The sequence below is a fragment of the Oncorhynchus kisutch genome, linkage group LG3 (assembly GCF_002021735.2).
Source record: "Oncorhynchus kisutch isolate 150728-3 linkage group LG3, Okis_V2, whole genome shotgun sequence".
Taxonomy (NCBI): domain Eukaryota; kingdom Metazoa; phylum Chordata; class Actinopteri; order Salmoniformes; family Salmonidae; genus Oncorhynchus; species Oncorhynchus kisutch.
In genome coordinates this window covers 70,838,728-70,852,616 of record NC_034176.2, presented here as the reverse complement: position 1 = coordinate 70,852,616, position 13,889 = coordinate 70,838,728, and the positions used below count along the sequence as shown (strand labels likewise).

Sequence of the window (13,889 nt, the reverse complement as noted above, 5' to 3'; positions counted from 1 at the left end):
GCACAGTGTCCAAGGACGGGCCGGAAGTATACAGAATGGTGTCGTCTGCGTAGAGGTGGATCAGGGAATCGCCCGCAGCAAGAGCAACATCATTGATATATACAGAGAAAAGGGGTCGGCCCGAGAATTGAACCCCGTGGCACCCCCATAGAGACTGCCAGAGGACCGGACAGCATGCCCTCCGATTTGACACACTGAACTCTGTCTGCAAAGTAGTTGGTGAACCAGGCAAGGCAATCATCAGAAAAACCGTGCAACATATTCCTGTGCAATGTAACAGGAATATTTAGACTTGTGGATGCCACCCGTTAGATAAACGGTTCCGTATTTCACCTGAAGAATAAACGTCTTGTTTTCGAGATGATAGTTTCCGGATTCGACCATATTAATGACCTACGGTTCGTATTTCTGTGTGATATCATGTTACAACTAAGTCTATGATTTGATAGAGCAGTCTGACTGAGCGATGGTAGACAGCAGCAGGCTCGTAAGCATTCATTCAAACAGCACTTTCGTGCGTTTTGCCAGCAGCTCTGCTGTTTATGACTTCAAGCCTATCATCTCCCGAGATTAGGCTGGTGTAACCGATGTGAAATGGCTAGCTAGTTGGCGAGGTGCGCGCTAATAGCGTTTCAAGCGTCACTAGCTCTGAGACTTGGAGTGGTTGTTCCCCTTGCTCTGCCGCAGCTTTTGTGGTGCGATGGGTAACGCTGCTTCAAGGGTGGCTGTTGTCGATGTGTTCTTGGTTCGAGCCCAGGTAGGAGCGAGAAGAGGGACGGAAGCTATACTGTTACACTGGCAATACTAAGGTGCCTATAAGAACATCCAATAGTCAAAGGTATATGAAATACAAATCGTATAGAGAGAAATTGTCCTATAATTCCTATAATAACTACAACCTAAAACTTCTTACCTGTGAATATTGAAGACTCCTGTTAAAAGGAACCACCAGCTTTCATATGTTCTCATGTTCTGAGCAAGGAACTTAAACATTAGCTTTTTACATGGCACATATTGCACTTTTACTTTCTTCTCCAACACTTTGTTTTTGCATTATTTAAACCAAATTGAACATGTTTCATTTTATTTGAGGCTAAATTGATTTTATTTATGTATTATATTAAGTTAAAATAAGTGTTCATTCAGTATTGTTGTAATTGTCATTATCACAAATACATTTTTTTTAAATCGGCCGATTGATCGGTATCGGCTTTTTTTGGTCCTCCAATAATCGGCATCGGCGTTGATAAATCACAATTGGTCGACCTCTAATCTGCGTAATCTGACTACCTCCATATTGAGTGAGTCACTGGTACTTCCTGCTTTACTTTTTGTTTGGAAGCAGGAATGAGGAGGGAAAATTATGGTCAGATTTGCCAAATGGAGGGCGAGGGAGAGCTTTGCACACATTTTTGTATTTGGAGTAAAGGTGGTCTAGAGTTTTTTTCCTCTCTTCTTGCACATGTAACAGGTAAAACAGATTTGAGTTTTTCTGTATTAAAGTCCTTGGCCACTAGGGGCATCGCCTCTGGATGAGCATTTTCTTGTTTGCTTATAGCTTTATAGAGCTCGATGAGTGCGGTCTTAGTGCCAGCATTGGTTTGTGGTGGAAAATAGACAGTTACGAAAAATATAGATGAACACTCTCTTGGTAAATAGTGTACTCTACAGCTTATCAAGAGATACTGTACCTCAGGCAAGCAAAACCTTCGAGACTTCCTTAATATTTGAAGTTAGTGACACAAAACTGAAGGAGATCCAAGCAGAAACAGAAAAGGACTCACAACTCGCACAGCTGAGGAAAGTCATACAGGATGGATGGCCTGAGGAGAGGAGAAAATGCCCTCAGAGCATCTCAGAATTCTGGAACCATCGTGATGAACTATCACAGATCAATGGAATTATTTTCAAAGGAGAGAAAATCCTTATTCCTACCAGTCTCAGAGAAGAGATTTTGACAAAGAGCCATGCCGGACACAGGGGCATGGAAAAGTGCAAACGGAGAGCACGGGACATGTATCCCAGACTGACCCTGGCAGGTCGTGGCAACCGATCTGTTCACCTGGAACAACGAGGACTACATCGTAACAGTGGACTACTACAGCAGATACTTCGAACTCGACAAGCTTCACAGCACCACATCTGCAGCTGTGATACACAAGCTGAAAGCAGCCTTTGCCAGGCATGGTATTATAGAGACTTTAATATCTGACAATGGGCCCTGTTACAAAATCAAATGAGTTTGAATCCTTCACAAAAGCATGGAAGTTCACACGTCACCACAAGCCCACATTACCCTCAAAGTAATGGCCTTGCTGAAAAATCTGTGCAGATTGCTAAATCACTCATTGTTGTTGTGAAATAGGAAGCCAATTCTAGATGTAGCTTTGGATTGGAGATGTTTGATGTGAGTCTGGAAGGAGAGTTTACAGTCTAACCCGACACCTAGGTATTTGTAGTTGTCCACATATTCTGTCAGAACCGTCCAGAGTAGTGATGCTGGACGGGCGGGCAGGTGCAGGCAGCAATCGGTTGAAGAGCATGCATTTAGTTTTACTTGTATTTAAGAGCAGTTGGAGCCCACGGAAGGAGAGTTGTATGGCATTGAATCTTGTCTGGAGGGTTGTTAACACAGTGTCCAAAGAAGGGCCCGAAGTATACAGAATGGTGTCGTCTGCGTAGAGGTGGATCAGAGACTCACCAGTAGCAAGAGCGACATCATTGATGTATACAGAGAAGAGAGTCGGCCCAAGAATTGAACCCTGTGGCACCCCCATAGAGACTGCCAGAGGCCCGGACAACAGGCCCTCCAATTTGACACACTGAACTCTATCAGAGAAATAGTTGGTGAACCAGGCGAGGCAATCATTTGAGAAACCAAGGCTATCGAGTCTGCCGATGACGATGTGGTGATTGACAGAGTCGAAAGCCTTGGCCAGGTCAATGAATACGGCTGCACAGTATTGTTTCTTATCGATTTCGGTTAAGATATCGTTTAGGACCTTGAGCATGGCTGAGGTGCACCTATGACCAGCTCTGAAACCAGATTGCATAGCGGAGAAGGTGCGGTGGGATTCGAAATGGTCGGTAATCTGTTTGTTGACTTGGCTTTCGAAGACCTTAGCAAGGCAGGGTAGGATAGATATAGGTCTGTAGCAGTTTGGGTCAAGAGTGTCCCCCCCCCTTTGAAGAGGGGGATGACCGCAGCTGCTTTCCAATCTTTGGGAATATAAGACGACACGAAAGAGATGTTGAACAGGCTAGTAATAAGGGTTGCAACAATTTCTGCAGATAATTTTTGAAAGAAAGGGTCCAGATTGTCTAGCCCGGCTGATTTGTAGGGGTCCAGATTTTGCAGCTCTTTCAGAACATCAGCTGACTGGATTTGGGAGAAGGAGAAATGGGGAAGACTTGGGCGAGTTGCTGTGGGGGGTGCAGTGCTGTTGACCGGGGTAGGGATAGCCAGGTGGAAAGCATGGCCAGCCGTAGAAAAATGCTTATTGATATTCTCAATTATAGTGGATTTTTCGGTGGTGACAGAGTTTCCTATCCTCAGTACAGTGGGCAGCTGGGAGGAGGTGTTCTTATTCTCCATGGACTTTACAGTGTCCCAGAACTTTTTTGAGTTTGTGTTGCAGGAAGCAAATTTCTGCTTGAAAAAGCTAGCCTTGGCTTTTCTAACTGCCTGTGTATATTGGTTTCTAACTTCCCTGAAAAGTTGCATATCACGGGGGCTGATCGATGCTAATGCAGAACGCCATAGGATGTTTTTGTGTTGATTAAGGGCAGTCAGGTCTGGAGAGAACCAAGGGCTATATCTGTTCCTGGTTCTACATTTCTTGAATGGGTTATGTTAATTTAAGATGGTGAGGAATGCTTTTTTTTTTATAACCAGGCATCCTCTACTGATGGGATGAGGTCAATATCCTTTTATTTTCTTTTACCTTTATTTAACTAGGCAAGTCAGTTAAGAACAAATTCTTATTTTCAATGACGGCCTAGGAACAGTGGGTTAACTGCCTGTTCAGGGGCAGAACGACAGATTTGTACCTTGTCAGCTCGGGGATTTGAACTTGCACCCTTCCAGTTACTAGCCCAACGCTCTAACCACTAGGCTACCCTGCCGCCCCTTCCAGGATACCCGTGCCAGGTCGATTAGATAGGCCTGCTCGCTCAAGTGTTTCAGGGAGCGTTTGACAGTGATGAGTGGAGGTCGTTGTTTGAGGGTGATGAGGGTGCCCATGTTTACGGTTTTGGTGTGGTACCTGGTAGGTTCATTGATAATTTGTGTGAGATTGAGGGCATCAAGTTTAGATTGTAGGATGGCTGGGGTGTTAAGCATGTCCCAGTTTAGGTCACCTAGCAGCACAAGCTCTGAAGATAGATGAGGGCAATCAGTTCACATATGGTGTCCAGAGCACAGCTGGGGGCAGAGGGAGGTCTATAGCAGGCGGCAACGGTGAGAGACTTGTTTTTAGAGAGATGGATTTTTAAAAGTAGAAGTTCAAATAGTTTGGGTATAGACCTGGATAGTAGGACAGAACTCTGCCGGCTATCTCTGCAGTAGATTGCAACACCGCCCCCTTTGGCCGTTCTATCTTGTCTGAAAATGTTGTAGTTAGGGGTGGAGATTTCAGAGTTTTTGGTGGTCTTCCTAAGCCAGGAAACTTAGGGAGGAGGCTGCTAATGTCAACATGCATGAAACCAAGGCTATTACGGTTACAGAAGTCATCAAAAGAGAGCGCCTGGGGAATAGGAGTGGAGCTAGGCACTGCAGGGCCTGGATTCACCTCTACATCACCAGAGGAACAGAGGAGGAGTAGGATAAGGGTACGGCTAAAAGCTATGATAAGTGGTCGTCTAGGACGTCCAGAACAGAGAGTAAAAGGAGCAGGTTTCTGGAAGCGAAGAAATAGCTTGAAGGTATAATGTACAGACAAAGGTATGGTAGGATGTGAATATAGTGGAGGTAAACCTAGGCATTGAGTGATGATGAGAGAGATATTGTCTCTAGAGACATCATTGAAACCAGGTGATGTCATCGCATGTGTGGGTGCTGGAACTGAAAGGTTGGATAAGGTATAATTAGCAGGGCTAGAGGCTCTACAGTGAAATAAGCCAATAAACACTAACCAGAACAGCAATGGACAAGGCATATTGACATTAAGGAGAGGCATGCTTAGCTGAGTGATCATAAGGGTCCAGTGAGTAGTGAGGTTGGTTTAGGAACAATGGGAACAACATGTTTGGTACCATTCCATTTACTCCATTCCAGCCATTATTTTGAGCCGTCCACCCCTCAGCAGTCTCCACTGGTGTACATAAACTAGATATCATTAGAATTCCTATCTACTGATATGTCTGTTGGTGACATAATTTTTTTTTTAAATACATATTTACAAAATTATCAATAAAGTAATATATCTATATGTCAAATCTGCAGGATACAAACATTCCATTCCAGCTAAAAAATGGATATATAGCGTTTTGCCACAAAACCTTTTTAATATACATCTCAAATCTTAATCTATAGCGAGGTTTCCATCCAATTTGCGGAAGATTTTCATGTGAATATTCTCAAACCTGCATGAATAAAATCTGAGCATTTTCCCACCAGATACGTGTTTCCATCAGATAAACTTTTTGCAGATATAATTCTGTGTACGATGACGTAGTGCACATAAAAAACTTTCTCGTGAAATTTTAAATTGGTTTCTATTACTGGTTTCTAGCACTACTAAGGTACACAATAGTACATTTTGGTAGATAGAAGGTGCTCTTTGGTAAAAGGGGTAAATTGGTCATCAAAAAGAAAGGAGGAACAAGGCATTCTTCATATAATTAATTTAAATGCCTTTATTAGTATGGCATATTCAATAGAAACATTTTTTTTTAACCCAACGTATTTCGGCAGCATGGCCTTCGTCAGGGAGGGAGGGTTTCCATTACATTTTCAACTGATGGTTTTGTTACAAAAAATATTGAGTTAATATAGCGGATGTGCCCACTCTGTTGTTGGTACATGCACTCTAGCTGACAGCTCGTAGATACAGTGCGGGTATAGCCTACATCAGGGATGGGCAACTTAAATGATTGTGGGGGCCACAACGAATCAGAATGAGTTCATGGACATGAGAGCGAGATTCTTTTTAATCGTGAAATGGCAGCCAAACACTGGTTGTTAATTTTGTCACCAGAATAAGACCCTCAATATTTTGGGGAAAGGAGCATCAAGCTCATCACTTTGCAATTTCACCATGCTGTGAAGTTCATCATAGTTTATTTCATCTGTAGCCTAATAAACTGTATGCTTTCCAAAGTTGGAGAGGGAGGACCACACAAGTCCAGGATCCAGTTTCAGAGGGAGGTGTTTACTCCCAGGGTCCTTAGCTTAGTGATGAGATTTGAGGTCACTATGGTTTTGAACGCTGAGCTGTAGTCAATGAACAGCATTCTCACGTAATTGTTCATTTTGTACAGGATGGAAAGGGCAGTGTTGAGTGCAGTAGAGATTGCGTCATCTGTGGATATGAGTGGATCTAGGGTTTCTGGGCTGATGGTGTTGATGTGAGCCATGACCAGCCTTTCAAAGCACTTCATGGCTACAGACGTGAGTGCTATGGGTCAGTAGTCATTTAGGCAGGTTACCTTAGTGTTCTTGGGCACAGGGACTATGGTGGTCTGCTTGAAACACGTAGGTATTACAGACTTGGCCAGGGACAGGTTGAAAATGTCAGTGAAGACACTTGCCAGTAGGTCAGTGCATGCTCAGAGTACACGTCCTGGTAATTCCTCTGGCCCTGCGGCCTTGTGAATGTTTACCTGTTTAAAGATCTTACCCATGGGCCTCCCGAGTGGCGCAGTGGTCTAAGGCACTGCAGTGCTAGATTTGTCACTACAGACCTGGGTTCAATCCCGGGCTGTATCAGAACTGGCTGTGATCAGGAGTCCCATAGGGCAGCGCACAATTGGTGCTGTTTCCTCCAATACATTGGTGTGAATGGCTTCCGGGTTAAGCGGGCGGGTGTTAAGAAGCACGGTTTGGTGGGTCATGTTTCGGAGGACGCATAACTCGACCTTCAGTATTTATGGATGCCGATTTTGCCGATTTTTTTTTTTACTCCTTTATTTATCCTTTATTTAACTAGGCAAGTCAGTTAAGAACACATTCTTATTTTCAATGACGGCCTAGGAACGGTGGGTTAACTGCCTTGTTCAGGGGCAAAATGACAGATTTCTACCTTGTCAGCTCGGGAATTCAATCTTGCAACCTTACAGTTAACTAGTCCAACGCTCTAACCACCTGATTACATTGCACTCCACGAGGAGACTGCCTGTTACGCGAATGCAGTAAGAAGCCAAGGTAAGTTGCTAGCTAGCATTAAACTTATCTTCTAAAAAACAATCAATGCATCATAATCACTAGTTAACTGCACATGGTTGATGATATTACTAGTTTATCTAGCGTGTCAAGCACGTTGCATATAATCGATGCGGTGCGTATTCGCGAAAAAGGACTGTCTTGCTCCAATGTGTACCTAACCATAAACATCAATGCCTCTCTTAAAATCAATACACAAGTATATTTTTAAACCTGCATATTTAGTTAATATTGCCTGCTAACCTGGCTCGTTGTGAACTCTGTAAAGACTATTTCCTAACAAAGACAGCCAACTTCGCCAAACGGGATGATTTAACAAAAGCGCATTTGCGAAAAATGCACAATCGTTGCACGACTGTACCTAACCATAAACATCAATGCCTTTCTTAAAATCAATACACAGAAGTATATATTTTTAAACCTGCATTAGCTAAAATAAATCCAGGTTAGCAGGCAATATTAACCAGGTGAAATTGTGTCACTTCTCTTGCGTTCATTACACGCAGAGTCAGTGCAAACTGCATAACAGTTTGGGCCGCCTAATTTGCCAGACTTTTACATAATTATGACATTACATTGAAGGTTGTTTATTTTTTATATTTTTTATTTAACCTTTATTTAACCAGGTAGGCTAGTTGAGAACAAGTTCTCATTTGCAACTGCGACCTGGCCAAGATTAAGCATAGCAGTGTGAACAGACAACACAGAGTTACACATGGAGTAAACAATTAATAAGTCAATAACACAGTAGAAAAAAAGAGAGTCTATATACATTGTGTGCAAAAGGCATGAGGAGGTAGGCGAATAGTTACAATTTTGCAGATTAACACTGGAGTATATTGGTGTGCAAAATAGCAGAAAAGTAAATAAATAAAAACTATGTACAGCTGCAGCGATCGGTTAGCTGCTCAGATAGCAGATGTTTGAAGTTGGTGAGGGAGATAAAAGTCTCCAACTTCAGTGATTTTTGCAATTCGTTCCAGTCACAGGCAGCAGAGAACTGGAACAAAAGGCGGCCAAATGAGGTGTTGGCTTTAGGGATGATCAGTGAGATACACCTGCTGGAGCGCGTGCTACGGGTGGGTGTTGCCATCGTGACCAGTAAACTGAGATAAGGCGGAGCTTTACCTAGCATGGACTTGTAGATGACCTGGAGCCAGTGGGTCTGGCGACGAATATGTAGTGAGGGCCAACCGACTAGAACATACAGGTCGCAGTGGTGGGTGGTATAAGGTGCTTTAGTAACAAAACGGATGGCACTGTGATAAACTGCATCCAGTTTGCTGAGTAGAGTGTTGGAAGCTATTTTGTAGATGACATCGCCGAAGTCGAAGTTCGGTAGGATAGTCAGTTTTACTAGGGTAAGTTTGGCGGCGTGATTGAAGGAGGCTTTGTTGCAGAATAGAAAGCCGACTCTAGATTTGATTTTAGATTGGAGATGTTTGAAATGAGTCTGGAAGGAGAGTTTACAGTCTAGCCAGACACCTAGGTACTTATAGATGTCCACATATTCTAGGTCGGAACCATCCAGGGTGGTGATGCTAGTCGGGCGTGCGGGTGCAGGCAGCGAACGGTTGAAAAGCAAGCATTTGGTTTTACTAGCGTTTAAGAGGCCACGGAAGGAGTGTTGTATGGCATTGAAGCTCGTTTGGAGGTTAGATAGCACAGTGTCCAAGGACGGGCCGGAAGTATACAGAATGGTGTCGTCTGCGTAGAGGTGGATCAGGGAATCGCCCGCAGCAAGAGCAACATCATTGATATATACAGAGAAAAGAGTCGGCCCGAGAATTGAACCCCGTGGCACCCCCATAGAGACTGCCAGAGGACCGGACAGCATGCCCTCCGATTTGACACACTGAACTCTGTCTGCAAAGTAGTTGGTGAACCAGGCAAGGCAATCATCAGAAAAACCGTGCAACATATTCCTGTGCAATGTAACAGGAATATTTAGACTTATGGATGCCACCCGTTAGATAAACGGTTCCGTATTTCACCTGAAGAATAAACGTCTTGTTTTCGAGATGATAGTTTCCGGATTCGACCATATTAATGACCTACGGCTCGTATTTCTGTGTGATATCATGTTACAACTAAGTCTATGATTTGATAGAGCAGTCTGACTGAGCGATGGTAGACAGCAGCAGGCTCGTAAGCATTCATTCAAACAGCACTTTCGTGCGTTTTGCCAGCAGCTCTGCTGTTTATGACTTCAAGCCTATCATCTCCCGAGATTAGGCTGGTGTAACCGATGTGAAATGGCTAGCTAGTTGGCGGGGTGCGCGCTAATAGCGTTTCAAGCGTCACTAGCTCTGAGACTTGGAGTGGTTGTTCCCCTTGCTCTGCTGCAGCTTTTGTGGTGCGATGGGTAACGCTGCTTCAAGGGTGGCTGTTGTCGATGTGTTCTTGGTTCGAGCCCAGGTAGGAGCGAGAAGAGGGACGGAAGCTATACTGTTACACTGGCAATACTAAAGTGCCTATAAGAACATCCAATAGTCAAAGGTATATGAAATACAAATCGTATAGAGAGAAATTGTCCTATAATTCCTATAATAACTACAACCTAAAACTTCTTACCTGTGAATATTGAAGACTCCTGTTAAAAGGAACCACCAGCTTCATATGTTCTCATGTTCTGAGCAAGGAACTTAAACATTAGCTTTTTACATGGCACATATTGCACTTTTACTTTCTTCTCCAACACTTTGTTTTTGCATTATTTAAACCAAATTGAACATGTTTCATTTTATTTGAGGCTAAATTTATTTTATTTATGTATTATATTAAGTTAAAATAAGTGTTCATTCAGTATTGTTGTAATTGTCATTATCACAAATACATATTTTTTTTAAATCGGCCGATTGATCGGTACCGGCTTTTTTTGGTCCTCCAATAATCGGCATCGGCTTTTTTTGGTCCTCCAATAATCGGCATCGGCGTTGATAAATCACAATTGGTCGACCTCTAATCTGCGTAATCTGACTACCTCCATATTGAGTGAGTCACTGGTACTTCCTGCTTTACTTTTTGTTTGGAAGCAGGAATGAGGAGGGAAAATTATGGTCAGATTTGCCAAATGGAGGGCGAGGGAGAGCTTTGCACACATTTTTGTATTTGGAGTAAAGGTTGTCTAGAGTTTTTTTCCTCTCTTCTTGCACATGTAACAGGTAAAACAGATTTGAGTTTTTCTGTATTAAAGTCCTTGGCCACTAGGGGCACCGCCTCTGGATGAGCATTTTCTTGTTTGCTTATAGCTTTATAGAGCTCGTTGAGTGCGGTCTTAGTGCCAGCATTGGTTTGTGGTGGAAAATAGACAGTTACGAAAAATATAGATGAACACTCTCTTGGTAAATAGTGTACTCTACAGCTTATCAAGAGATACTGTACCTCAGGCAAGCAAAACCTTTGAGACTTCCTTAATATTTGAATTTGCGCACCTGCTGTTATTGACAAATAGACACAGACCTCCACCCCTTGTCTTACCGGAGGCAGCTGTTCTGTCTTGCCGATGCACGGAAAAACCACACAACTGTATACACACTCATACATGTATACACACACAACTGTCCTTACCATGCACTTGTAAGCTGCATTGCAGTACAGAGATGTTCTTACCGTCTCCCGGGTGAGCTGCATTGCTGTATGGGACCTCAACTCCACTGGGCCCCCAGGGTCCCCAACTGCAGCCTGGGACATCAGCTTCCTCTGATCCTCTACATGTGTCATAACACACAAAACATCATCAATATCATCAGTGTGACATCATTAACCAGGGACAGAGAAGCAGGAATGCCTCAGGAGTAGTTGGCAAACAAAATTAAATGTGGGGAGTATGTGGGGAGAATAACTATTTTACATTGATACAAAAACAATGCTGGTTGTTACGGGTTCTAACTGATCAGATCTCTGTGATCTGTTTGTGTTTGTTTGGCTGACAAGACATTGGTTAGTCATGAAACATTGACTGGGAACAGGGGAACATACAACCTCCTCTCTCCTTCTTCTACCCATCTCTCACCTATCCGCCCTGCATCCTGTAACTGAATCTTTAGCATCTCCATGGGAGTGGTGATGATGACCTGCACCAAGAAATGGAGAGATGGAGAGAGAAAGAGATGGAGACACAGAGAGATGGAGAGACAGAGAGATGGAGAGACAGAGAGATGGAGAGACAGAGAGATGGAGAGACAGAGAGATGGCGACACAGAGAGATGGAGAGACAGAGAGATGGAGAGACAGAGCGATGGAGAGAGAGAGATGGATAGACAGAGAGATGGAGAGACAAAGAGATGGAGAGACAAAGAGATGGAGACACAGAGAGATGGAGACAGAGAGATGGCGACACAGAGAGATGGAGAGACAGAGAGATGGAGAGACAGAGATGGAGAGAGAGAGATGGAGAGACAAAGAGATGGAGACACAGAGAGATGGAGAGACAGAGAGATGGAGAGACAAAGAGATGGAGAGACAGAGAGATGGAGAGACAGAGAGAGGGAGAGACAGAGAGATGGATAGACAGAGAGATGGAGAGACAAAGAGATGGAGAGACAAAGAGATGGAGAGACAGAGAGATGGAGAGACAGTGTGACTGTGTTTCAGAAGAGTTCAAATACCCAGGCAGACACACAACTATAGTGCATAATTACTGTTGAGCCACAAGATGGTAGTAGAAAGCTACTAAACCGATCTTACCTGACATGTACCAGCACCACAACCCGCCAGTATCTCCCTCAGCAGGCTAACCTTCTGACTGAGAGAGAGAACAAATGTCATAATTATTTTGGTTCAATGACTTTGCTCATTTCCCTGGATGTTCTGGTGTTATCTCAAGTGATTTCCCTACATTAAACAAAAGGCATACAACATAAAACTCTCTGTTTCTATACACATAGGCCATGACCATAAACACACATAAAACAATGCACATACCATTAGTGATACACATAAAGAAACATGCATAAACAAGCACAGACACACACACACACGCACTCACACAGTCTTAGAAACATGTTAATAATTCACCAGTTCACTAGCGCAGGTCACTCAATAATTTATCAGCCATGTTGTTGGTCCCCATGGAAATGTTGAGGGATGCTAAAGATAGCCAAGGTATGTCATGCGGATAATGCTGCAGGGGCCTGTGGGATTGGTCCTATCAACCATGCTGTGTGTTTACAAAATATTTATACCTCTAACTTATTACCACTAGATCCCAGCACATAGTGAGATAATATTACAATCCTATTTGTGATATGCATATAAAATCCAAACAAGAAGTTGGTTAAAGCTGATATAGTATATAATACATCTTTCAAGTACATCTATTCAAAGAGATCAGAGTGGGCAAGAGGTTAGTGTACCAGTCAGTTACGACTGGTGTATGATTGTATTTGACAGGTAGGTGTTTGAAAGACGCCTCTGAGCACTACTCACCCATCCTTGGACAGGTGCTGTCTAAAGAAGTCATTGGCAGCTAGTTTGATGGCCTTCTCTGGAGTGACCAGAGTCAGGTTCACAGCAGCACCTAATGGAAAAAAAGAAATAGAGATACACAGAGTCATAAACAAAGAACATGCTCAAACCTGTGTGCACACACGCATGCACGCACGCACGCACACACACACAATTTTGTCCTACCTCTGTACATGCCAAAGTACCCCTCTGATTGGATGGTCTTGATAAGGCAATCTGACCTGTGTTGTGAACACAAAGGATTACTGTGCAAAGACCTCAGAGAATCAACCAGAGGTAAGCAGATACTACAAGCAAACTGCAAGTTTGTTTTATCATTTCTAAATGAGAATGGTTAAATGTGTGTGTTGAACAACATTGTACATACATGCTGGTGTAGAGACGGGAACCATTTTGCTGGTTCTGGAGACGGGTCTTGGCTAGGTCAATAGGAAATACACATGTCACACCAATCAGTCCAGCAATTCCCCCGTTGATCAATTTGGCAGGTAAACTGAGAGGGAGAGAAAGAGAGAAGGGTGAGAAGGGATCAAAAAGGTGCCAATGACCAATCAATAACAAAAGTTAAAAACAAGAATGAGAGAGCTGGAAAATGTTGGAGGAATTAGTTCAAGACTCAAACTGGAACATCAATTAAAAAATGTGATAAAATCTTCTCAGATTCATCTGTTTCCATCAAAATCCTTATCCGCACTTACCTGATCTGCTTGTCAGCCATCTATCTGAGACACAGTTACCTTGGCAGTTTCTCTGTCTGTGTATCTGTAAACGTGATCTGCAAGGAAAACAATGGATTAGTGGAAGATGGATGGAGAATACCTCAGTCAACCAGCCAATGTTCAACTGTCAGTTTCAGTCAGCTGTGGAGGAGAACTGGAAAAGAACAGAGTACAAATCCATATCAGAACAGTAGTCTGACACTCAGTTAAAGCTTTGAGAAACATCTGTGTGTGGAAAGTACTTGGCTTATCCCTGGGCATAGTAGCATTTACCTCAATGTTGTGTTGGCTGGCTACCTGAAATGTAGAGTGTTCATTCA

General features: G+C 43.2%; 1 protein-coding gene across 1 annotated transcript in view; it reads right to left on the bottom strand.

Annotated features, from left to right (window-relative positions):
- Nucleotides 1–1,805: 1,805 nt before the first annotated feature.
- LOC116361021 (mitochondrial glutamate carrier 1-like) overlaps nucleotides 1,806–13,889 on the bottom strand; it is a 12,114-nt gene continuing 30 nt past the window's right edge. The window contains exons 1-9 of the mRNA XM_031815844.1: nucleotides 13,843–13,889; nucleotides 13,549–13,625; nucleotides 13,218–13,343; nucleotides 13,016–13,071; nucleotides 12,812–12,902; nucleotides 12,071–12,128; nucleotides 11,397–11,457; nucleotides 10,994–11,091; nucleotides 1,806–1,823 (exon numbers count right to left, since the gene is read on the bottom strand). The exon at nucleotides 13,843–13,889 is cut by the window's right edge and continues 30 nt beyond it. Coding sequence (XP_031671704.1) covers nucleotides 1,806–1,823; nucleotides 10,994–11,091; nucleotides 11,397–11,457; nucleotides 12,071–12,128; nucleotides 12,812–12,902; nucleotides 13,016–13,071; nucleotides 13,218–13,343; nucleotides 13,549–13,568 — 528 coding nt within the window. The 5' untranslated portion in view covers nucleotides 13,569–13,625; nucleotides 13,843–13,889. The remainder of the gene's footprint in view (nucleotides 1,824–10,993; nucleotides 11,092–11,396; nucleotides 11,458–12,070; nucleotides 12,129–12,811; nucleotides 12,903–13,015; nucleotides 13,072–13,217; nucleotides 13,344–13,548; nucleotides 13,626–13,842) is intronic.